General features: G+C 44.2%; 1 protein-coding gene across 2 annotated transcripts in view; it reads right to left on the reverse strand.

The window, feature by feature from the left end:
- The window catches only part of CLSPN (claspin), a 51,067-nt gene that overhangs the window by 2,046 nt on the left and 24,057 nt on the right, over positions 1–24,964 (reverse strand). Inside the window, exons 13-25 of one of the 2 annotated variants that reach the window (XM_003891581.5) lie at positions 24,695–24,894; positions 24,197–24,351; positions 23,373–23,599; positions 22,082–22,193; positions 20,162–20,237; positions 19,845–19,948; positions 15,843–16,007; positions 15,614–15,735; positions 14,923–15,050; positions 14,514–14,619; positions 13,861–13,943; positions 13,437–13,598; positions 12,616–13,132 (exon numbers count right to left, since the gene is read on the reverse strand). In XM_003891581.5, the coding sequence (XP_003891630.2) occupies positions 13,022–13,132; positions 13,437–13,598; positions 13,861–13,943; positions 14,514–14,619; positions 14,923–15,050; positions 15,614–15,735; positions 15,843–16,007; positions 19,845–19,948; positions 20,162–20,237; positions 22,082–22,193; positions 23,373–23,599; positions 24,197–24,351; positions 24,695–24,894 (1,751 nt within the window). In that variant the 3' untranslated portion in view covers positions 12,616–13,021. Of the gene's footprint in view, positions 1–12,615; positions 13,133–13,436; positions 13,599–13,860; positions 13,944–14,513; positions 14,620–14,922; positions 15,051–15,613; positions 15,736–15,842; positions 16,008–19,844; positions 19,949–20,161; positions 20,238–22,081; positions 22,194–23,372; positions 23,600–24,196; positions 24,352–24,694; positions 24,895–24,964 lie in introns of those variants that run through there. The other variant, XM_009204696.4, reaches the window with a different exon arrangement.

The raw sequence follows: 24,964 nt of genomic DNA on the forward strand, positions 1-24,964 counted from the left end.
CTTGAGGCTGGGAATTCGAGACCAGCCTGGCCAACATGATGAAACCCCGTTTCTACGAAAAATACAAAAATTAGCCAGGCATGGTGGTGCGCATCTGTAATCCCAGCTATTCAGGAGGCTGAAGCAGGAGAATTGCTTGAACCTGGGAGGTGGAGGTTGCAGTGAGCCAAGATCGTGCCACTGCACTCCAGCCTGGGAGACAGAGCCAGACCCTATCTCAAAAAAAAAAAAAAAAAAAAAAAAAGAATAGACAGAAGAATGGGCTGTAACAATGTAATGGGCCCTGCAACAGAGCCAGGAGGCAAAAGTAGTAAGCCCAAAAAAGGGTAAGGAAAGGCTTCACAGAGGTGACTTTTTTTTTTTTTTTTTTTTCAAAGAGACGGGAGTCTTGCTATGTTACCCAGGCTGATCTCAAACTCCTGACCTTAAGTGATTCTCCCACCTTGGCCTCCCAACATTCTGGGATTACAGGCATGAGCCACTACACCCAGCTAGCACAGGGGTGATATTTGAGCCAGGCCTTGAGGGATGAATAAGAGCTCACTAAGAGAAAGCAAGAGAAGGCACAGGAGACTGCATTTTCAGAGTGAGTTCAGGAAACACCCCATAGGCCAGTGTGGCTGGAGCTCGGTGGGAAGTGGAGGTAAGGTGAGGCTGGAAGATAAAGTTGGCCCAGTTGTGAAAGTTCTTGACCACCATCCAGGGAGCTTGGGCTCTATCCTGCGGGCAGCAGGGAAATAACTGAGGAAGCCCGTAGTTTCCATATCAGAACAAAGCAAAATCCTGGATGACAAACTACGTTGCTAACTTGCTTTCTTCTCTCTTCCTGAGGTCACATCATCTGTCAACTTCCCCACATGGCTTTGGGAACTTAGGCAAATCAAATCATTTTAAGCTTTTTGGGCTAAATAAAATAATATGCCTTAAAAATTGTTCAATAACATAGCAGTGAACGTTGTTACTTGGGCTCCCAAGACCAGGCACAATCCCAGAGGACCTTTGACATGCCAAAGAGCCTTTAAGGCAGATTAGAACGAGAATTATTCCCCAGAATTGGTTCGTCTTGGGAAAGGAAGGCCTAGGAAGCTGGTGGCCTAGTTGTTTTGTTCATCCATGTCTCTACTGCTTCTTAAAGGTAAAGCACCTCTTTAGTCTATCAAGAAATTACTGTGTGTTTACCTTAGGTAAAATATGTCCATTCCCCTATCTTCCATCTTGGCTATTTTCCCAGCTGTAAACTGACAATTAGAAGTTTTAAAGCATTTCTAGATCCTTGAAGTCATTTCTTTTTCCTCAACAAAATCTTTCCAATATATCCAGTTTGAGATCTCTCTTCCCCTAAACGCTCCACCTAAGGGCTCTGAGGGAACTTCAGGGAAGCTTTTAAAGTTCGGCAGGGCACAGCTGCAAATCCACTGCACCAGATGAACCCAGGAAATAAATCCTTCCCCTGTCCCCGACCCTGTTCCCCTTCTCACCCACCCTTTCCAAGGGAAAAGGGAGAAACAGGTCTTTTCGGAGCTGCTGGAAGAATGAAAGGTCATATAAACTCTTTCTCTCCAGTGCACTCAAGCGGTCACCAGGAGACCAGAAAAGCCAAATCCAAGGTCCCAAGGCTCTTGATCATCCAGGGCCCACAACAGAGGGAGTAAGCTAGATGGAGAAGCTGAAGTGAAGGAGGAATGAGAGAAGGGGGTGCCTGTTCCACCCCCTTCCTAGCAGCTGCCTCTGTGGGCTCCGTAATCCCCATGCCCTCTCCCCCACCCCACCCTCCGGCCGCCCACCTCTCCTCCACCCACCCCATTCATCAGTAGGAGGCCACTGTATCAGCACAGCCTTTCAAGGCCTGACAGTTCCTTTCTGGGTGCCCCCCACATGTAACCACTTAACCCCCAGCACAAAGGGCCAGGCTGAATGGGCTTGGAGCCGGTGGCTCGTGCAGAAGGGGAGGCCTCAATAGGATTTGGGGAGCTGGGTGTATAAACCGCTCTGCTCCAGCAGCCCTCAATGGAGGAGCTGGAGTCGGGGCATGTGCCGAGGGGAGGAGCTCGGCAGCTGCATCCCGCCCATGAACAATGATTTATTCATTCTCCTGGCACGCACAGAGAAGACAGGCTGGGGAAACATGGCCCCACAAATCGCCCTCAGCCTCAGCTGATTCCCACAGCAATCACTGCAGTTCAGAGTGCCCCCTCCCACTTGTAATGTTTTGCCTCAAGCTTACCCTTCCTCTTCCTCGTAAGGAAGTAGACTACATTACGGGAGGCCTTAAGTAGCCTTAAGTTCAGGCAAGCTTTGTTCTTTGAGTTGGTTGCACCCAAACTCAACCTCACTTTCTCTGAAAGCTTCCTGGCCAGGTTTTCCTCACACCCATTTCACAGCCACAGAAACAGAAGCAGACAGAAAAAAAAAAAAACAGTGCATAGCAAAGCCTATCTCAGGATGGCCTCCAGCAGGGAGCTGGGGAGCTTAGCCCAGGAGTAACTGACAGGTGATGGGAATGCAGTAAATGTTTGCTGGATGAGTTAGTGGCTGCTAACAAGAGGTAGTGCGCTTGCTGCTCTCACTCCTCTTCCCAGACCCTTTACTCCTTCCTGTAGCCACATCCATCTGGCTCCAATTCCCAGAAGAATCTCTTGGAAATCTTTTGGGATGAGGGGGCAGAATGAAGACAGGTAAGCAAAGATGCTAAAACCTGTAGATAAACAATGCTGGGCCGGAGTGGGGGGGCGGTTTCAAGAAGTCAAATTGTGACAAGAGGAAATTTGTTCTCGCCCTCTTGCCTCCATATGTCGTGTCACCAGGGCCAGATCACACACACACATCATCATCATAAATAAAACTGAAAATCAATACCGTTAGCAGAACAGGGAGAGCCAGAATGAAGTCACCATCCTCAGACTGGCCCCTGGGCCTACTGGCCGCAAGCTCGTAATTACCTTGTCACACAGAAAACAAATCTATTGTGAGGGGTGGTAAGTGTGAGGGATGGGAGATCCCAGGCACGGAGCTTGCCGGCTGGGGAGCAGGGGAAGGGGTGCAGTGCGAAGACGGATTGGCCTTCAGTGCTGGTGGTGCAGGAGCTTGAGACTAACAAACTAAGGCCTGAACAGTTTAAGAAAGTTTGTTGTTTTAGTCGGGAGGGTGGACACCTTAAGTGATCCTGCCCAATACTGGTGCGGGGCATGAAGTAGCCTGGGAAAAGGCTTCAAGCCCACTCCTGGAGCCTCAGGAGAGCAGGTGGCTAGGATGCTGCTGCCCTCTGGTGGGCATAAAGAGACAGTATCCACACCTCCAACACTGGAAATCCATTGCAAAGGAGTCTCCGTTCTTTGTTGTTCTAAAGGCTTGGCCACCAGGACTAGTGCCTTCACAGCTTGGATTTCCCAGGAAGCCAACTCTGAGAATGTTTAATGCGCTGGATGTTTATTAAGAACCTCCTTTGGGATCAACAGCTGTGGAAGAATGAGAATGAGCAGGAGTAGGCAGAGGAAGAAGCTGATCTACAGGACAAGCCTGTGACAGCCTCAGCCAACTGCACAGGGAGCTCTGAAGCTAGAATGGCCCTTGAGAGTTGATTCAAAATAAGCTAAGAAGGCCAGGCCTTTATACACCTGTTGCCATTTGATGTGGGCTATCCTTGACCTTGGACAAGGTGCTTTCTGAGGCAATTCCCACCCTGAAAGGCTGTCTGCATAGTGCTTCCAACAGCTGGGCCAACAAGGTCTTCATGGAAGGGTCCACCCTCCATACCATAAGTCATCAAATATTTCCCAAAGAAACAGCAGGTTTAGATCATGCCTCAGGCTGCAGGCTCAGTTGGGACAGTCTACAAGTCTCAGTTACCGGGGCTGTTATGCACTGATCCTTGGAAACGGTGAGGGGGGCCTTAATGCTCAGATTCATGGATTCATTCATCCAATGAGCATTTGTTGAGATTTACTGTGTGCCAGGCCTTGAGGCAGACACTTTACAAATTTTTTTTATTTAATCCTCACAACTGTGAAGCTAGTATTAACTCAGATTATTCAGATGAGATCAAGTTATTAAGTAGCTTTCACAGTCCAATGACACTTTGAAAAAATGCCACTTACAATGGGACAAGTGCTATTGCTGCCACCAAAGATTTCTTAGGTCAGAAAGGGTCTTGGCTGTCTTCTGTGTGTGTTCCTATGTGTATGAACGGGATGGCTCGCCTTCTGCTTTCAGCCAGAACATTTCCTCTCTGGCAGCCAAGAGCTGTGCCTCAATAGCCTCCTGCTTTAATTCCTGCCTAAAAATGTTGCTGCCCTGGCCGGGCGCGGTGGCTCAAGCCTGTAATCCCAGCACTTTGGGAGGCCGAGGCGGGTGGATCACGAGGTCAGGAGATCGAGACCATCCTGGCTAACATGGTGAAACCCCGTCTCTACTAAAAATACAAAAAACTAGCCGGGCGTGGTGGCGGGCGCCTGTAGTCCCAGCTACTCGGAGGCTGAGGCGGGAGAATGGCGTGAGCCCGGGAGGTGGAGCTTGCAGTGAGCCGAGATCGCGCCACTGCACTCCAGCCTGGGCGACAGAGCGAGACTCCGTCTCAAAAAAAAAAAAAAAAAAATGTTGCTGCCCAAGGTAACAAAACCACAAGCTTTTTTCTTTTTCTTTCTTTTGAGACAGAGTCTCACTATGTCACCCAGGCTAGAGTGCAATGCTGCAGTTTTGGCTCACTGCAGCCACAACCCTCAGGCTCAAGTGATCTTCCTACCTTAGCCTACCAAGTAGTGGGGACTACAGGCACGCACCACCGTGCACAGCTAATTTTTGTATTTTTTGTAGAGATGGGGTTTCACCATTTTGCCCAGGCTGGTCTCAAACCCCTGAGTTCAAGCAATCCCCCCGCCTCAACCTCCCAAAGTGCTGGGATTACAGGCATGTGCCACCATGTCTGGCCCAAAACCACAAGCTTTACAAATTCCTGGTTGTAGCTACAGAGCAAGCCACCATTGCTCAAAAGGAAGCTGGGCTAGCTCCTTCCCTGGAAAGTCAATGGAGAGATAGCCCTGGATCCTCAGTGTTCTTTTAGCCGTCTGATCATCAGAAGGTTGAGACGGTAAGTTCTTCCCTAATGTCTAACCTCCATATTTGCTGCAACTGTTTTGGGACAATAACGCTGAAGGGACAAGAGGCACAGGTTTCTGCTTCAGAAAACTGTCAGTACCCTGTACCTCTCACTAACCTGCCCACTCTGTGTAAGGGGCTGAGGGCTGGAAAGATAGAGAAAACTGTCAGCTGCTGTTCTTCTATAGCCCTGATGGGTTCTCATCCTTGGTCAATTAAGACATCCAGCAACCAACATTAAGATCTTAATTTTCTCATTTAGATTCTAATCATAAATAACCTGAAGGAAAATGAAAGAGGGAGTATGCTTGGAAGTCATGGAACAATTTCTGGGTCTAACTACAGAGACATTCACTCAACCTCACCCTCCCCTCAACCATACACATAGACACACACACACACACACACACACACACACACGCCTTCCCTCCTGGGCCCCCAGAACCTAATTTTTCACGTTTGGAAAACCCAGATGATTTTTGCCTAGGTCCATCTGGTTTTCCAAATAACCTGTCTTTTTGATAAATAACGTAAGTTAAATTAGACAAGACAAACAAACAGAAGGGTGGGCAGTCAGCCTTTTTCCTTCCCTCAGCCTCTGAGAAAAAGAGATGAGGGCTGAAAAACCCAAACCATGGCTCACTCCCAACCCTGCCCCAGCACTTTCTACCCCTTGGACTAGGCAATAATTCTCCAGCCTGGAGCTGGGAGCTGCCTCTTCAGCCCTACCTCTAGCCCACCAGCCATCAAGAATACCACGGACTATGGTTCTCTCTAAAATGAAGGGAAGGAACTCCGGTGTCCAGCCCCATAACCCCTTCCAATCACCCTTAGGCTGTAGCTACTTCAAACTCCCTTTTCCCATTATGAATCCCACCACAGGGAAGAACTAAATCAATAAACTGAAAATGAAAAACCTTTAAGGTGAGAGAATAGAGGACAAAAAGAGGGGATGGGAAGGATGTGGATGATACAGACCAAGACGATACAACTACTGGGGACAGAAACCAGGCACCTTGGTCTCAAAAGGTAAAATCTGAGGTGACACCAGCCATACACAAGCCATGTCTATCTTCCCACTTCACTGGAGAGTCCAAGCATACACGCAGGCCTCCATTTCTACTGCTATAACAAGTCTCAGCACATAGCTAGCCACCAGTGGTGGACTATGGAGCTTTGTTGGGGCTTGGCTTCTCCTTCCCACTCAGCTCTACCCATTCCTCAGCAGTGGGTTAGCCTGCATTAGTGCAGCCTCTGAAATATGCACATTCACTTCACATTAATTTTTACCTTTGATCCTAACCATACCCTGTGAGCTAAACCAAGTCATTTCACATGAGCTCCATTTTCCAGCTGAGGAAAAAAGTTGAGAATGACTTACCCAAAGTCATGATGCTTACAAGCTGCAGAAAGAGCAAGGACTAAAGCTCTCCACCTCTATTCTGTCCTACACTAGAAAGCTCCTCTGTATATAATTCAACTCCATGCTTTTCACCATTAGCTCTTCCAGGTCTCCCATGACTCACTGCTCAGAAAATTCATTGAATTATTTTATGTGCCAGGCATGGTGCTACCCAAAGCATACATTTTTCAACTAAACAGATATGGTCTGTTTTCACAGTGCTTACAGTCTAGCAGGGAAAGCAAGCCTCAACAAACACTAAGGTAACACATCATGATGATAGACCCAAAAGGAAACTTAAGGCTGTGTGAGGTGGCTCACACCTGTAATCCCAGCACTTTGGGAGCCCGAGGTAGGTGGATCACTTGAGGTCAGGAGTTGGAGATCAGCCTGGTCAATGTGGCAAAACCCCGTATCTACTAAAAATACAAAAATTAGCTGGGCACTAAAAATACAAAAATTAGCCAGGTGTGGTGGCGCATACCTGTAACCCCAGGTACTTGGGAGGCTGAGGCAGGAGAATTGACTGCCCGGGAGGCTGAGGTTGCAGTGAGCCAAGATCACATCACTGCACTCCAGCCTGGGTAACAGAGTGAGAATCCGTATTTTTTTTTTTTTTAAAAAAAGGAAACTTAAACAGAGATAGCCTAATTAGAGAAAGGAGTGGTAATGGTCAGAGAAGGCTTCTCTGAAGAAGTTAGACTTAAGCTAACACCTTCCCCGTCTCTATCAAAAATACAAAAATTAGCCGGGCATGGTGGTACATGCCTGTAACCCCAGCTACTTGGGAAGCTGAGGCAGAATTGCTTGAACCGGGGAGACACAGGTTGCAGTGAGCCAAGATCGTGCCACTGCACTCCAGCCTGGGCAACAGAGTGAGAATCCGTCTCAAAAAAAAAAAAAAAAAAAAAAGAGAAAAGAAAAGGAAACTTATACAAAGGTAACCTAATTAAGAAAGGGATGTTAATGGTCAGAGAAGGCTTCTCTGAGGAAATTAGGCTTAAGCTAACACCCTGAAAATTATGCATCAGTCAGACAAAGAGGGAGGATGTAGAGGAGGGCATTCCAGGAAAAGAGGACACTTTAGATGCTCCTGAGGCTGCATGTCATGAGAAAGAAGAGTAGACAGGAGGTTGGGAGGCAGAGCTATATCATGTATCGGCCATGAGGAGTTTGAACTTTGAGTGCAGTGGAAGACATTAAAAGATTTTAAGTAGGGAAGTATCATCTTCCAAATTATATTTATATAAAGGTCACCTCTGGCTGCTGTGCAGACTGGATGGAAGGGAAGCCAAAACAGAAGTGGGGAGGTCAGGAGGCTATAGTAGGACCCTGGAAAGAAATTATGGAATCTTGGACCAGGGTGCTGGCCATAGAGCTGGAAGAAATGAGCTGATTCAAGATGCAGTTTGGAAGTAGGTAGAAATAACAGAACTTGGAGACTGTCTGATTACAGGATTAAGGAAGGGGTCGAGAATGCTCTTCAGGTTTCCAGTCTGAGTGACTAGATATATGGAGGTACCTTTTACTGAAATGGCAAATACAGGAGGAAGAGCAGGTTTTTAGAGAAAATCACATTTTCATGTTAAGTTTGAGATTTTTTTTTTTTTTTTTGAGATGGAGTTTCGCTCTTGTTGCCCAGGCTGGAGTGCAGTGGTGCAATCTCGGCTCACTGCAACCTCTACCTCCCAGGTTCAAGCAATTCTCCTGCCTCAGCCTCCCAAGCAGCTGGAATTACAGGCATGCGCCACCATGCCCGGCTTATTTTGTATTTTTAGTAGAGACGGGGTTTCTCCATGTTGGTCAGGCTGGTCTCGAACTCCTAACCTCAAGTGATTCGCCTGCCTCAGCCTCCCAAAGTGCTGGGATGACAGGTGTGAGCCACCACGCCCGGCCAAGTTCGAGGTATTTGAGAAACAATGGGCCTTTAAGAAGTGGCCTACAAAATATGATATAATTGTGATACTGGTAATTTCTTTCTTTCATTCTCAAAGGAGGTGAATTTCTTTTTTTCTGGGAGCTACTGGCAATTTCTTATGCTTACAGAGTGGCACTTGACATAATGCACTGACATACATTTTCCAAATGAAGCCCCCTAGCAACTCTGAGACAGCCATGACTTACTATCCTCATTTTATAAACAGAGGCTGTGAAAGGTGTAGTGTTATTTATTCAAACTGTGGTAGGCACCACTACATTCCAAACTGTGTGCCAGGCCATGAGTAGGATATAAGGGTAGAAGATACAATACCATCTCAAGGATGACATAATCAAATAGTATCATGGGAACACTCCTCCCAGAAATACTCTTCTCTATCCTTAGGTGCACAAATCTCAGGACAGGATGCCCCAAGAGTGATGAGACAACCCTAGGAGATAAAAACCAAAAACACTCCCTAAAAAGTCTTTCAGCCTGAGCATTAGAAACTCTCAAAGTGAGCAGAAGTTTGTAGAGAAGCAGTTGAGGAAATGAGGGATGCCAGAGATCTGAGCACCTTGTCTCTAGAGCTTTGGTGAATAAAATCTTACGGTTTATGGAAGAGACCCTAGTATGGCTGTGCAATTGTGAATTAATAAGATGAAATTAGAGACCCGTTTAAAGAGGTTAATACCATGTATCCCTACTCAAGCGTATGGAACAAGGAAGAAACAAAAAGATTGACTGACACTGAGCATACCCTATCTCCCATCCTCATGGGCTCTGATCCTACCAAATATGTAATTTCCAAGCTAGTGGAGCTGAGTCCTCCTGCGAGCCATAGTGTCAGGTCCTGGGGCTTCAATTTCATTAAAACATAGCTGATACTGCCGGCTCAGTGCTTTGGGCAAAGGGCATAAGGGTCAGATCAAAACTGTCCATTTCAATGCTGTTATCAAGATCAAGGCTTAGCTTACTTTATAGCAGCCATCCTGGCATAAGGAAAAGTAACCCAGAGTTTAAGGCTCAAGTTTTCTTTCTCCAAAGAGGGCTTTCTCCCAGGAGCCTCAATCAGAAACCATTTTCTTTCTTCCTTTTTTTTTTTTTTTTGGGGGGGGTTCTCACTCTGTTCATGCTGGAGTGGCGCGATCTCAGCTCACTGCAACCTCCACCTCAAAGGTTCAAGCAATTCTCCTGTCTCAGCATCCCAAGTAGCTGGGACTACAGGCGCCTGCCACCACCACGCCTGGCTAATTTTTGTATTTGTAGTAGAGATGGGGTTTCACCTTGTTGGTCAGTCTGGTCTCCAACTCCTGACCTCAGGTGATCCAGCCACCTCGGCCTCCCAAAGTTCTGGGATTACAGATGTGAGCCACCACGCCAGGCCCAGGAACCATTTTCTCCCTGGATTTCTCAGGCACAAATTTTCTTTCTTCCCTTTCTTTCCTTTCTTTCTTCCTTTCTTTCTTTCCCTCCCTCCCTCCCTCCCTTTCCTTTTTTTTATAGAGTCAGGGTTTCACCATGTTGCCCAGGCTGGTCTCGAACTCCTGAGTTTAAGCAATGCACCCACCTCAGTCTCCTAAAGTGCTGGGATTACCGGCGTGAGCCATCGCCACCTGGCTGAATTTTCTTATCCTCAGTTGTCAATTCCAATTGTCTTTTCCATCTCTCCCTAAAAGACATGTAGGGAAACAAGAGGGGAGAAATATCTAGCCTTCCTGCTCAGTTCTCTTTGGCCCAGCAAAGGCCACCTTGCCTTGGGCACTGTTTAGAGAGTTCAAAGAAAGAGGCAAAAACACTTATCTTGAACCCATGGATAAAATGAAGTACACACAAACTCAGTTAAAGAGAAAGGCCAATCAAAGCTATAACAGGCTGGGCATGGTGGCTGAGCCTGTGACCCCAGCATTTTGGGAGGCCAAGGTGGGAGGATTACTTGAGGCCAGGAGCTCAAGATCAGCTGGGGCAACACAGCAAGACCCTGTCTCTACTAAAATAAAATAATTAACTGGGCATGGTGGCATGTGCCTGTAATGTGGCCCGGCTCTTCCAAAGGTTGAGGAAGGAGGATGCTGAAGCCCAGGAGTTCAAGGGTACAGTGAGTTATGATTGTGCCATTGCACTCTAACCTGGGCAACAGAATGAGACTGTCTCTAAAATTTTTTTTTTTTTTAAAGAGTTATAATAGAAGGTACCATTTATATAAACTCAATTATCCTCTTCACCTGAGCTGAACCCAAACCACTTGGTAAGTTAACTTGATCAATTCACTAAGACTGAGAATCCAGTGAGGGGACAATTGCAGCAGCCTCTCACTTTAGACCCAGAGGGTTTCCCTGGGATGGAGATAACCTGAAAATGAAATGCTCTTCAAGGTTAGATAGGCACTGACCTAAGAATGAACATTGAAGCTGGACAGCAAATCTTCAAGGCATTAAGATTTATTGAAAAACTACATACATATTAAAACATCTTTATACACATTTCCCCCATTATAAGATTACAAATATACAAACATAAGTATTGTCAAAGTCAACATCTTGAGTATTAGAAAACTGGCTGGGTGCGGTGGCTCACACCTGTAATCCCAGCCCTTTGGGAGGCTGAGACGGGTGGATCACCTCAGGTCAGGAGCTCAAGACCAGCCTGACCAACATGGCGAAACCCCATCTCTACTGAAAATACACAAAATTAGCTGCGTGTGGTGGTGGACACCTGTAATCCCAGCTACTCGGGAGGCCAAGGCAGGAGAATTGCTGGAACCTGGGTAGCCTAGGAGACAGAGCCAGCCTATGTTGAAAAGAAAAGAAAAAGAAAAAGAAAAGAAAAGAGGAAAGAAGAAAGAAAAGAAAAACTGTAGAAAACCTACAACCTAATTGCATCAATTAAATTGGTGTTCCCATCTCCCAATAAAATACTGGCACACTCTCTTCCACCTTCCCAAGTCCAGGTCCTGACACTGAAACCACAGTATTCACATGGAATGTTTTTCGAAAGCAGCATTGATGCTCAGTTCTGAGGGGAAAAACATTTGTCTAAAATTCTAAGAAGCTTGTGGTAGTTCAGGGCAAATGGAGAATGATGGCAATTCTCTTCAATAATATTTTTTTTAATTCCATGGTGGTCTTCTCTCAAAATTAGTAATGAAATACTGAAATGTCGATTGACTAGTGAGGGCAATGTATGTAAGCCAGGAGAATGCAATAAATAATGGTTATGTTTCTTCTTGTCAGACCCAGAAGGGAGGTCTTTGAACAACAGTGCTTCAAATTGAGAATTCAGTCCCAGAGAAGGTCTCTCTGCCTCATAGACTGTGGTGGACAAACACTGGATGTAACGCTTTATCTTCATCCCCAAGCTCCAGAAAATTAGAGCCAGTCTTTCTGACTTGGGTACCAGTTTAAGTCCTTATTAAGCAGCAAAAATTAATTCAAAATGTGATGCTGGCTTGGGAAGAAGCATACAGGAAAATGAAAGGGGTAAGAATAACACAGCAGCCCATCTATTGGTTCCTAGGTCCTCTGTCTAATAAATCTTGCTTTTGGCTGGGCACAGTGTGGTTCATGCCTGTAATCTCAGCACTTTGGGAGGCTGAGGCAGCTGGATCACTTGAGGTCAGGAGTTCGAGACCAGCCTGGCCAACATGGCCAGATCTCAACCTGTCTCTACGAAAAATACAAAAATTAGCCGGGTGTGGTAGCATGCGCCTGTAGTCTCAGCTACTTGGGAGGCTGAGACAGGAGAATCACTTGAACCCGGGAGGCAGAGGCTGCCATGAGCCAAAATGTGCCACTGCATTCCAGACTAGGCAACAAAGTGAGACTGTCTCAAAAAAAAAGAAAAGAAATCTTTCTTTCACTGAACCCTGGTCATCATGGTACATATATCATGGGTGTAAAGGAGTCATTGTGGAACTGGTTTTCACTGTTTAATCTGTAAGGTCACACTTTTCCCTACTCTTCCTCTTCCAACCACTTCTATCACAAAGAGATATTAACCCAGAAAGCTGCTAGGATAAAATGTCAAATGTTTAATGGAAGAAGTGAAACCTAACCCAAGGCCAGGTGTGGTGATTCATGCCTGTAATCTCAGCATTTTGCGGGGCCGAAGCGGGTGGATCATTTGAGGTCAGGAGTTCAAGACCAGCCTGGCCAACATAGTGAAACCCTGTCTCTACTAAAAATACAAAAACTAGCTGGGCATATTGGCACATGCCTGTAATGCCAGCTACTTGGGAGGCTGAGGCAGGAGAATTGCTTGAACCTGGGAGGCGGAGGTTGCGGTGAGCCGAGATCATGCCACTGCACTCCAGCCTGGGCAACAGAGTGAGACTCCATCTTAAAAAAAAAAACAAACCTCACCCAAGTATTCCATGAGTTGTTGATGTTGTAAATACTGCAGAACTGAGATCAGTGGCCAATCCAGGGAATAATACTAGGAAAAGAGATGTCCAGAGCTGTGCAGTAGAAAGAACAGGAATTTCTGTCTGCAATCTTATTGCATTGATTATGAAGGAAGGAAGGATCGTTGGCTTGAGTGTCAATTCCAACTTTCAGTGCTAGGAACTTCTCAAAGCAGTCTCAATGTAGATTTTGGCAACTTTGATGGTGTTAGCTCTCCAAGTATTTGAAGATGCTTCGCTTCAATCCTGAAGTGCTATCTTCTGTTTTGAGGCGCTTAGGTGAAGGAGAAGCCATGAAAGATGGACCCCTTCTCTTTACCTAGAGAGCAGAGGGAGTCAGAGCCAGCTTAAGACCTTCATACAAGTACTTACCTTCAATTAGCTCTCAAGCAACTCATAAATTGTGGATGATTAACAACAGAAAAAAAGAAAGATAAACTTTCTAGGCAAGTTTAAAAGTTGATTACCTACTAGGGGTAGCAATTCTCTTGTACCTTATCGGGGAGTGCAAAATTTCAACATTGCAGCATAAAGAGGTTAAGCCAGAATTTTTGTTTTTAAATGTAAATAAATAAATAAATTCTGGTTTGGAAAGCCACCATATTAGTTCTCAAATTCCATACCTGAGACTTAGACGATTCCTTTGCCGCCTCAGCCTTGACAGGAGAAAGTGTATGAAAGACAAAGTTTCTTGAATTTCGAGGAGCACTGGGGTTACGGTCAGAGAGAGCAGCCAGTTTCTGAAGCACAGCTTTGGGCTGGTTTAGCAGTGAGCCTGTCTTCACCTGAGGAAAGAAGAGTCATCTGGTATCAAATCCCAAGTGCCAACTAAAGAATGAAAAGTCTTTCCCTCCCTGCTTCCCCCTAGATATTGAGGGTACATATTCCTACCCTATTCAAATAGAAAAGAAATAGCAGACTCTTTGACATTAACTCTTTCCCTGCAGCCACCTCCTTCCTCTAATGACAGAGGCTATTCCCTAAGCTGGACCTGGGCGTTTATAACCTGTAGACTATGATGTCAGATTAACAAGGTTCCCAACCAACCTGTTGAGCACTTCCCGGTCTGATGGCTTCAAAAGGATTTCTGAGCAAAGACTTTGATTCCTGAATAACCATAGGGCGACTGGCTGGAAAGAAAAGACAGAGAGGCCTATTCTGGGAAAAGCTGATTAGAATTACTTTTAACTCTAAACAAGTTAAGAAATCTTATAACTAAATCAATATGCTAAAGCCATGGGAACTCTGTTCTATATAATGGTGACTTTGAAACTCTAATAATTGGCTCCAAGAAGAGACACAACTAAGTTGAACAGTAATCATTTAAGAAAAACAGAAGTGGTAAGTGTATGGAATAGTGAAGAGCTTTTTGGAGTTAAATATTCCTGGATTCAAATCCCACCTCTAACACTTGGGTATACAATCCTGGACAACTAAATAGAGAAAGCCAGAATTAACTACTCTGAGCCTTAGAACATAAAGTAAAACCAGCCACATATACTCACAAATACAGTCTCTACTGCCCAATAGTCTAAGGTCTAAGTACACGGTCTCCCACCACCTCTGAGAAACCTCTTTAAGACAGTATTAGACACAAGCTTATGATTAAGCTGCAATAGCTCCTGAAGGTTACAGTCACCTCCAAAGCTCTACCACTAACAATCCAGGGGGCTAGACCCTAAGGAGAAACAAGAGCTCACCATTCTTCTGCAGTGCTTTGGCTGTAACTTTCTTGGCCAGTATCATAAACTGACTGTCCTCCCCAATTTCTTCTTCTTCTTCAGCTGTAATTTTCCCCTGCTGTGCCTGAAAAAAAAAATTATACAGCATTTAAAAAAGTCTATAGCCTTCCTAAATAGTATGGCCTGGATTGTGAATCTAGAGTTCCTGGGATATTTGTTTTCCTTTTTGCAGCCTTTGCTGCTTTAGACAAAAAAAATTAATCTTAGACAAACACGAAGAGAACTGTCCATGGTATAGCCTTCTCAAAACACAAAAGATAGCTCGAGGATTAAAAAAGATAGCAATATGTTGCCTAAGATTTTGAAACTATCATGACAAGCTAAGTGACAGTCTCATAAACTAGGGTCAGAGTAGATGAACTCCTACCATGTCCCGAAGCCACTGCTCTCGTTCAATTCGCTCCTTCCTCCACCTGGCTTCTGACTCATCAAGCTGTTCTTCAGTCTGATCATCATCAGAGTCTCTGTGGAACAAGTCCATCTGGGAAGCATCATCTAAACAAAGAGTGAAGGTAATCAGCATTCGGCAGTCCTCACAGGAGAGGGTGCTTGGACAGACAAAAAATAAACCCTTATCATTTACTACATAATGATGTAAACTTTTCCCATCCTCTAACAGAAAACAGCAGTTACAACTAGGTCTTCACATAGCCTGTTATAGTTTTGCTTGCCATTTGCCATCTGAAACTGGACAAATGTGAATTATAACTGTTTGCCTTTTTTTTTTTTTTTTTTTTTTTGGGATGGAGTCTCGCTCTGTCACCCAGGCTGGAGTGCAATGGTGTGATCTCCACTCACTGCAACCTCTGTCTCCCAGGTTCATGCAATTCTCCTGCCTCAGCCTCCTGAGTAGCTGGGATTACAGGTGCATGCCATCACATCTGGCTAATTTTTGTTACTTTTAGTAGAGATGGGGTTTCACCATGTTTTTCAGGCTGGTCTTGAACTCCTGACCTTGTGATCTGCCCACCTCTGCCTCCCAAAGTGTTGGGATTACAGGCGTGAGCCACCACACCCGGCCCATAACTGATTGCTTTTAAAGACAACAACCAGGATACCTATGTTTTTCCATCGAAACTTTCTCATTCGCCCAGGACCATCGCTGTGCAGATCCCCATCAGCAAGGTACCTCTCTTGGTATAAACGTAGCTGTCGCTTATCATCATCCAACATAGTTTTCCTGCAACAGAAGAAATAGGGTGCTCAAAACAAGGACCATTCTGGCTGGTTATAGGGCTTGTCTTAAGATGTACCCTATTACTCAGAAGGGCTTGTTGGGATACTGACATGTGTATTTTCTTGATTTGACTTTGTAGTTCCTCATCAGAAGGAAGTACTTCATCAATTACGTCCTCTTCATATTCATCAATTTCTTCCCCATCATACTCATCTTCACTTCCCACATCACTTCCTGACACCTCTGCCTCATCCTCCAGGTATTTCCTCAACCTCCTAGAAAGCAATTTTGAGGATTAGAAAATGCAACAATGAATATACTCACAGAATATGGAAGCAGAGAAAAGCAGAACACAGAGCCACTTCTAATAATAATAAACATAATACATTTGATAATATTTAAATTTTTTTGGTAATAGTGTCCTACTTATGATGGTTTGACTTGATGATTTTTCAACTTTACGATGACATGAATGTGATATGCACTTAGTATGCTTCTCAATTTACGATGGAGTTACAGCTAGATAAGCTGAAAGTGCATTTTCAACTTAGGATGGATTAATCAGGATATAGCCCATTGTAAGATGTGGAGCATCTGTATTTAAAAGTTGATCACTTAATATGTCTTGTGTGCTAATAACTGTGCTTTACAGGCATTAACATATTATCTTAGGAATGGATACTATTATTCTCTTCATTTTACAGTTGAGGGAATTGAGCCTCTGAAAGATTAAATTTACCCAAGGTCACATAGCTAGAAGGTAGCAGAGCCTGGATTCAACTTAGATTGGGTGATTTGAAAGCCAGAAAACTCTTGATCTCTTCTACATGTATTAGAATACCTGCTGGAAGGTTCAAACTATTTTGTTTTGCATTTGAGCACACCAGCTTTACGAGACAAACTAGAGATGGTGTGGTGTAGAAAGGTAATAAACTGGGACCTTCTTACAGCCTAACAAATCTTGACCCCCACATCAGAAGGAAGACTGAGGCTCAGAGCTCCTGGTAATCAAAACGACTACTAGTTACTTCTTTTGACTTCAGCTCCCCCTGAGAACAAATCTGTTGTCACCCTGGATTCAAAGTCATCTTGGTCCCATGTGGTCCAAAATGGCAGAAGTTTGGTGGCTTTCTAAAAACTGATTTTTATCAAAGACCTATACTTATACTGTATTTTTTTTTTTTTTTTTTGAGATGAAGTCTTGCTCTGTCGCCCAGGCTAGAGTGCAGAGACGCCATCTCGACTCACTGCAACCTCCACCTCCTGGGTTCAAGCGATTCTCATGCCTCAACCTCCCAAGTAGCTGGGATTACAGGTACGTGCCACCATGCCTGGCTAATTTTTGTTTTTTTTAGTAGAGACGGGTTTCACCATGTCGGCCAGGGTGGTCCTGAACTCCTGATCTCAGGTGATCTGTCCGCCTCAGCCTTCCAAAGTGCTGGGATTACAGGCGTGAGCCACCACGCCCAGCCTACACTGTATTTTCTTAAAGCTAAGTTGTTCTAAATCCTAGGGTTCCTGGAAAATTCCTTCAGGGGCCACTAGTCACTAAGTTTCCCAAACTTCCCACTTACTGTCTTTGAACAGTTCAACTTTCATCTGTTATTCTTTAAAAGATTTTATTTGAACAAACAGCTCTGCAGATAAGAACCACTACCTTAGAAAAATCTATGGATGACCTAAAGCTGTATGAGAGTTAATTTGGCAGGTGACAAATTAGAACCCAAAGTGAATCTTAACAGAATGAAATTATGGGATAAAAGCAACCATATAAATCTAATAGGGATCAATATGATGTCCTATATGTGAATTCCAAATCATTCACATATAATATTAAATACCTATAAGAATTGTCTTTATAAAACTTTTTAACATCATAGGAAAATGTTTCTGGATATGCTAATTAGAAAAAAATGCAAAATTATACACATAAAAAGACTGTACAAATCTCAACTATATAAAAATATATGCATAAAAAAGATTAAGAGGAACTAACTAACTTTCATTTATATCCTGGATGGTGGACATGGATAACTTTTTATTTATATCTCTCTGTATTCTTTTTTTTGGGGGGGTTGGGAGGGAATGGAGTTTCTCTCGTCGCCCAGGCTGGAATGCAATGGCACAATATCAGTTCACTGCACCCTCCAACTCCCAGTTCAAGCGATTCTCCAGCCTTGCCTCCTGGGATTACAGGCACTGGCCACCACGCTTGGCTAATTTTGTATTTTTAGTAGAAATGGGTTCTCGCCATGTGGGCCAGGCTGGTCTCGAACTCTTGACCTCAGGTGATCCACCTGCCTCCAAAGTGCTGAGATTGTAGGCGTGGGCTACCGCACCTGGTTTGTATTCTTTTAAATATCCTAAAATAAATATTTTACTTTCATGACCAGAACAACATATCAAAAAAATAAGCTGGGCCGGCTGGGTGGGGTGGCTCACGCCTGTAATCCCAGCACTTTGGGAGGCCAAGGCGGGCAGATTGTGAGGTCAAGAGATCGAGACCATCCTGACCAACATAGTGAAACCCCGTCTCTACTAAATATACAAAAATTAGCTGGGTGTGGTGGCACGCGCCTATAGGCTCAGCTACTCGGGAGGCTGAGGCAGGAGAATCACTTGAACCCAGGAAGCGGAGGTTGCAGTGAGCCGAGATCATGCCACTGCTCTCCAGCCTGGAGAGCAAGACTCCGTCTCAAAAAAAAAAGGCTGGGCCTGGTGGCTCATGCCTGTAATCCCAGACTTTGGGAAGCTGAGGCAGGAGCATCACTTGAGGCCAGGAGTTTAAGACCAGCCTGGGAACAAAGCAAGGCCCCATCTCTACAAAAAGTAAAAAGAATTAGCCAGGTGTGGTGGCACATGCCTGTAGTCCCAGCTACTTGGGAAGCTGAGACAGGAGGATTTAAGTTAAAAAGTGTCAAACTGGCCGGGCGCGGTGGCTCACGCCTGTAATCCCAGCACTTTGGGAGGCCGAGACGGGTGGATCACGAGGTCAGGAGATCGAGACCATCCTGGCTAACACGGTGAAACCCTGTCTCTACTAAAAATACAAAAATTAGCCGGGCGCGGTGGCGGGCACCTGTAGTCCCAACTATGTAGGAGGCTGAGGCAGGAGAATGGTGTGAACCTGGGAGGCGAAGCTTGCAGTGAGTGGAGATCGCGCCACTGCGCTCCAGCCTGGGCAACAGAGCAAGACTCCGTCTCAAAAAAAAAAAGTGGTAAACTATTAACTTGACTGTTAGGGGAGATTTTACCTAATCTAAGTTGAATCCAGGCTCTGCTACCTTCTAGCTATGTGATCTTGGGTAAATTTAGTCTTTCTGAGGCTCAGTTCCTTCAACTGTAAAATGAGGAGAATAGTACTCACTCATAATTTTTTTTTTTTTGAGATGGAGTCTTGCTGTATTACCCAGGCTGGAGTGCAATGGGGCAATCTTAGCTCACTGTAACCTCCGCCTCCCGGATTCAAGCAATTCTCCTGCCTCAGCCTCCCAAGTAGCTGGCACTACAGGCGCCTGGAACCATACCTGGCTAATTTTTGTATTTTATTTTGTATTTTGTATTTTTAGTAGAGAGGGTTTCACCATGTTGGTCACGCTGGTCTCAAACTCCTGACCTCAAGTGATACGCCTGCCTTGGCCTCCCAAAGTTCTGGGATTACAGGCCTGAGCCACTGCACCCAGCATAAGATAATATGTTAATGACTGTAAAGCACAGTTATTAGCACACAGGACATATTAAGGGATCAACTATTTTTTTTTTTTTTTTTTTTTTGAGACAGAGTCTTGCTCTGTCACCCAGGCTGAAATGCAGTGGTGCAATCTCGGCTCACTGCAACCTCCGCCTCCTGGGTTCAAGCAATTCTCTCTGCCTCAGCTTCCCGAGTAGCTGGGACTACAGGCGCCTGCCATCACATCTTGCTAATTTTTATATTTTTTAGTAGAGACAGGGTTTCACCATGTTGGCCAGGCTGGTCTTGAACTGCTGACCTCAGGTGATCCGCCTGCCTCAGCCTCCCAAAGTGCTGGGATTACAGGCGCAAGCCACCATGCCTGGCCTAGTGACCAACTTTTAAATACACCTGAAGGAATGGACATATTAATAACACCTACATTTGCCTTTTCAACTTCTCAGATCGATTCAGGAGTTCTTCTTCATCATCATCTTCATGGTCTTCCAGTGCCAGGTCTTCATTACCAGAGTCACTGTGTTCATCCTACAAAATCAGCATCATATCCAAATTAAGCAGAATAAAATGTGTCCTCCATGAAAAAAGGATTTATAAACATCTGCCCAAACACCTCATTCTACGAAATTGTTTCTGATAAGATGCCAAATTTAGAATTCTCAAGAACTGAGGGGAAAAAAACACTTGAGGGCAGCAATACATGGAGTTCAGTTGTGATTACTTTGTTCCCTTCATACTCACCTCATCAGTATCAAACTCATTATCATTTGAGACGAGCTGGAAGTCTCCAAATTCCTCCTCCTCGTCTTCCTCTTCCCTAAAATGTAAATCAATGAATCAATAAATAAGTTGTTGAAAGCAAACTACAAGTAGTCAGCCAAGTTAGGAATTTTTAAAAATTTTGTGTAATTTTTTTTTTTTTCCCTCTGAGACAGTCTTGGTCTCTTACACCACCTGGAGTACAGTGGCACCATCTCAGTTCACTGTAACCTCCACCTCCGGGGCTCAAGTGATCCTCCCACATCAGCCTCCTGAGTAGCTGGGACTAGAGGTACAAAGCCACCATGCTCAGCTAATTTTTGTATTTTCTGTAGAGATAGATTTCACCATGTTGCTCAGGTTCGTCTTGAATTCTGGGCTCAAGCAATCTGCTCGACTTGGGCTCCCAAAGTACTGGGATTCTAGGTATGAGACACCTCATCTGGCCAAATTTAAAACTTCTATTATCACCAAAAATCTCTTCAAGAAACAGGAAGAAAATTTTTTAAATTTTCAATTGTAGTAAAATACACATAATATAAAATTTGCCTTTTTAACGATCTTTCTATGGTTCAGTAGTATTAAGTACATTCATATTGTTAAGTAATCTCCAGAACTCTTTTCGGCTTGCAAAACTAAAACTGTATACCCATTAAACTGTCCATTTCCCCATACCCTCAGTCTGTGGCAACCACCATTCTACCTTCTGTCTCTATGCATTTGACTGCTCTAAGTACCTCATGAGTAAGTGGACTCATACAGTATTTGTCTTTTGGTGACCGGCTTATTTCTTTTAGCATAACATCCTAAGGTTCATCCATGTTGTAGCAAGTGTCAGAACTTCCTTTTTTTTTGAGACAGGGTCTTGCTCTGATGCCCAGAGTGCAGTGGCACAATCATGTTATAGGGATGGGGTTTTGCCATATTATCCAGGCTGCTCTCAAACTCCTAAGCTCAAGTGATACACCCACCTCAGCCTCCCAAAGTGTTGGGATTACAGGTGTGAGCCACCATGCCCAGCCAGCATTTCCATTTTAAGGTTGAATATTCCATTGCATATATATATATATATATACCGCATTTTGTTTACCCATTCATCTGTCAATAAACATAGGTTGCTTTCATGTTTTGACTACTTACTGTGAATAATGCTGCTTTGAACATGGGGGTGCAAATATCTGTTCAAGTCCTGCTTTCACTTTTTTGGGGTATAGACTAAGAAGTGAAATTGCTGGATCATATGGTCATTCTATTTTTATTTTATTTATTTATTTATTTATTTTGAGACACAGTTTTGCTCTTATTATCTAGGTTGGAGTGCAATGGCATGACCTTGGCTCACTACAACCTCTGCCTCCCGGGTTCTAGCAATTCTCTTGCTTCAGCCTCCCAAGTAGCTGGGATTACAGGCATGTGCCACCATGCCCAGCTAATTTTTTGTATTTAGTAGAGACAGGGTTTCACCATGTTGGTCAGGCTGGTCTCAAACTCCTGACCTCAGGTGATCCACCGCACCTGGCCTCTATTTTTAATTTTTGAGAAGCCATCATACTTTCCCTAGCAGCTGCACTATTTTACATTCTCACCAATAGTACACAAGGTTTCCAATTTCTCCACATTCTCACTAACACTCTTTAGGTTTTTTGATTAAAGTCATCTTAATGGGTGTCTCACTGTGGTTTTAATTGGTATTTCCCTATTAATGATATTAAATATCTTTCATGTTCTTGCCTTTTTTACCCTGTTCTACACCAAAGCATTATAATTTGCTTACTAGGCATATATGAGACTCAAATCCACTGCAAGATTCTCAGAAAAGGTGCAAAGCCCTTAAGATGATCAGTTATTTTGATTTTATCAAAAGGCCAGGCCTTCCCAAGTTCCCAGCAATCTGAGACTTACTTGTCTGTTGGAAAAGAGCCTGAGCAAAGAGCAAGTGCTTCTTCCATTGGATCACCCATGCTGCTCTCCTTCTCCTGCTTATTTAACTCTGATGAGGCCGGAGTGGAGGCATCTAAATCACAACGAGGAAAAAATGTGTCACCAAGGAATGATAGCTTTATACTCTTTTCGCAGCCATCTAAAGTCATGCCAGCTCGATACGGTTCTAAGGTAAGCTTGCCAAGAAGAACCTACCATCTATTCATTCAACAAATCCTTATTTAGTGCTTACTATGTGCCATATGTGCCAGGCCACCAGGGATACAGTAATGAACAAACCACTATCCCAGATCTCATAGAGCTTATGTTCAGTCTAGCAGTTGTGTGCGTTGGGGGCAGGGGACAGGAAGTAAGTTAACATTTATGTGAAATTTATTATACATCAGACACTGTTCTAAACTTTGTACATACATTAATCATAAATGATATATCATATGGGCAAAGCTAAAGCAGTCTTTTTTTTTTGAGACAGAGTCTCTCTCTGTTGCCCAGGCTGGAGTGCAGTGGCACGATCTCAGCTCACTGCAACCTCTGCCTCTGGGGTTCAAGCAATTCTTCTGTCTCAGCCTCCCAAGTAGCTGGGATTACAGGCACGGGCCACTGCGCCCAGATAATTTTTTGTATTTTAGTAGAGACAGGGTTTCACCTTGCTACCCAGGCTGGTCGCAAACTCCTGAGTTCAGGCAATCCACCCGCCTTGGCCTCCCAAAGTGCTGGGATTACAGGCATGAGCCACCGTGTATGGCCTAAAGTAGTCTTAAGTTGATACTTTACCACTCTAAGAAAGTAAAATTTCTAAATGTCAGGGCACTAAGCAGTGAATTCAATTTATATAGATTCCATCACAGTCCTGTTTTCTGTGAACTTTTCACCTGAGGTTAAGGGGCTTCTTTTCTTTCTTTCTTTTTTTCTATTTTTAGGCAGGGTCTCTGCCACCCAGGCTGGAGTGCAGTGGTGTGATCTCGGCTCACTGCAACCTTCACCTCCCAGGCTCAAGAGATCCTCCTAAGTAGCTAGGACCACAGGCACGTGCCACCATGCGTAGCTAATTTTTTTTTTTTTCCCGTACAGATGGGGATTTGCCATGTTGCCCAGGCTGGTCTCAAACTTCTGAGCTCAAGCGATCCATCCAACTCAGCCTCCCAAAGTTCTAGGATTACAGGCGTGAGCCACCCCACCCGCCCAGGGAATTCTTTTCAAGGACACTGATACTTGGGTGTGGTAAGCCTGATGCTCTCTGTTGGATATTTACCCTGAGAAGTGAATTTTCCTGAACAAAGGTTCAGAAGTTCCTCCATGTTCTCTTTCTTGTCACTCTTCCTGGGTAGATGTTTTTCAGTCTGAGATGTAAACTTTCCAGTACACAAATCCAACAGCTCATCCATGTTGGCATCCATGGCATTCTCATCCATACTGGCCAATGGCAATCGAGTCTTCAAAGCTTGGTACTGATCCCTGTGGTTTCTAACATTTAAGAACCTAAGAGCCAATGAGCACAACGAATAGTGTAAAAAATTCCTCAGAGAAATGGCAAAGTAGGGGGTGAAAAACCTCTGAATTCATTTCCAACACCAGTTAAAAGCTGAATCTCAAACCAGAAAGCAAAAGATTCAAACTTTAGGCTTGTGTTAATCTAAAGAGGGAGGGAAAAGTTTTGTGAAAGAATAAAATGTTACTCAGAAGGTAAAGTGTAAAGGATAACTTTTAGCTTCAGATGTTAGAGCAGGGCTTGGCATTATGTCCTGTAATGTGCCACCAGTCTGTGAATTCTCAGCCTTACCCAACAATAATAACATAGCAGGATGGATACAGGGAAATTTGATGACCTTACAATACAAGACCTATGCATTTCAAGTAAGACAGAAATTGAAGGACCAGAATGTTAGCAAGAGCTATTTATGTTTATTTTCTGGACAGACTTTGTTCAAACTTATAGAATGTAATACTAATGGTCTGTACACCTTCTCTTTCTCAGAAGAGAAAGCACAGATGGAGTGACAGAAGCTTACTTATTTTTAAACAAAATTAAGCAGTACCCAGAACCATTCCCGCCCACAGAAACACAAAACTACCTACCCATCTGCATCCAACAGTTGGCTCTGAGTGTCATCTTCTAAACAGAACTGGAAGTCTCCTGCTCCTAGGAAAAGTGTCTTAGGCTCTGGGGAGGCGTTATACAGATCCTGGGAATCCTCTATGGGAAGTGAAGGCTCAGACAGTTTCCCTGAACTCTGGCACCCAAACAAAAACAAACAATAACAAAACATTTTACAAGTGTCATTCATTGTCATGACAACAACAGAAGTTGCTATTTGCAATATTTAAGCTACTCTCAGGAAACTGCAATTGAGGAGGACAATACACAGCCATGAGAAGCATAAAGAAAAATACCTCCAAGAAAGTAAGAATACTGGATGAAGCTTGTTTTTAATACACAAAGGGGGTGGATTTTTTAAACTGAACACACATAAGCTCAGTACCAAAGTGGTGGGAGTTGGTTGGCTGGGACAAACTTTATTTAGCAATGTGGGAAGCAAAGAGAGGAGGAGATTAGAAAAACCATTACCATCTTACCTTAGAAGCTGAGCTGACCAAACTGCCTCGAAATAGCCCAGGGGAAGGAGATCTGAATCCTCCTGCTGTAGGGAAAAAACTGGTCCCACGGCCTGTTTGTCTGTTGCAAGGCTGATAGGATGGAATCGTGGAGCCAATCAGCTCAAAGCTGCTATTGTGGCTGCTCTCCTTCGTTAGCAATGAACATGAATCATCCTCATCTAAAGAAAGAGAAACACCTTTTAAGTCCATGATTACAGAAATAAGGTGGATTTGTTTAGGAAAAAGAGT

The sequence above is a fragment of the Papio anubis genome, chromosome 1 (assembly GCF_008728515.1).
Source record: "Papio anubis isolate 15944 chromosome 1, Panubis1.0, whole genome shotgun sequence".
NCBI lineage: Eukaryota > Metazoa > Chordata > Mammalia > Primates > Cercopithecidae > Papio > Papio anubis.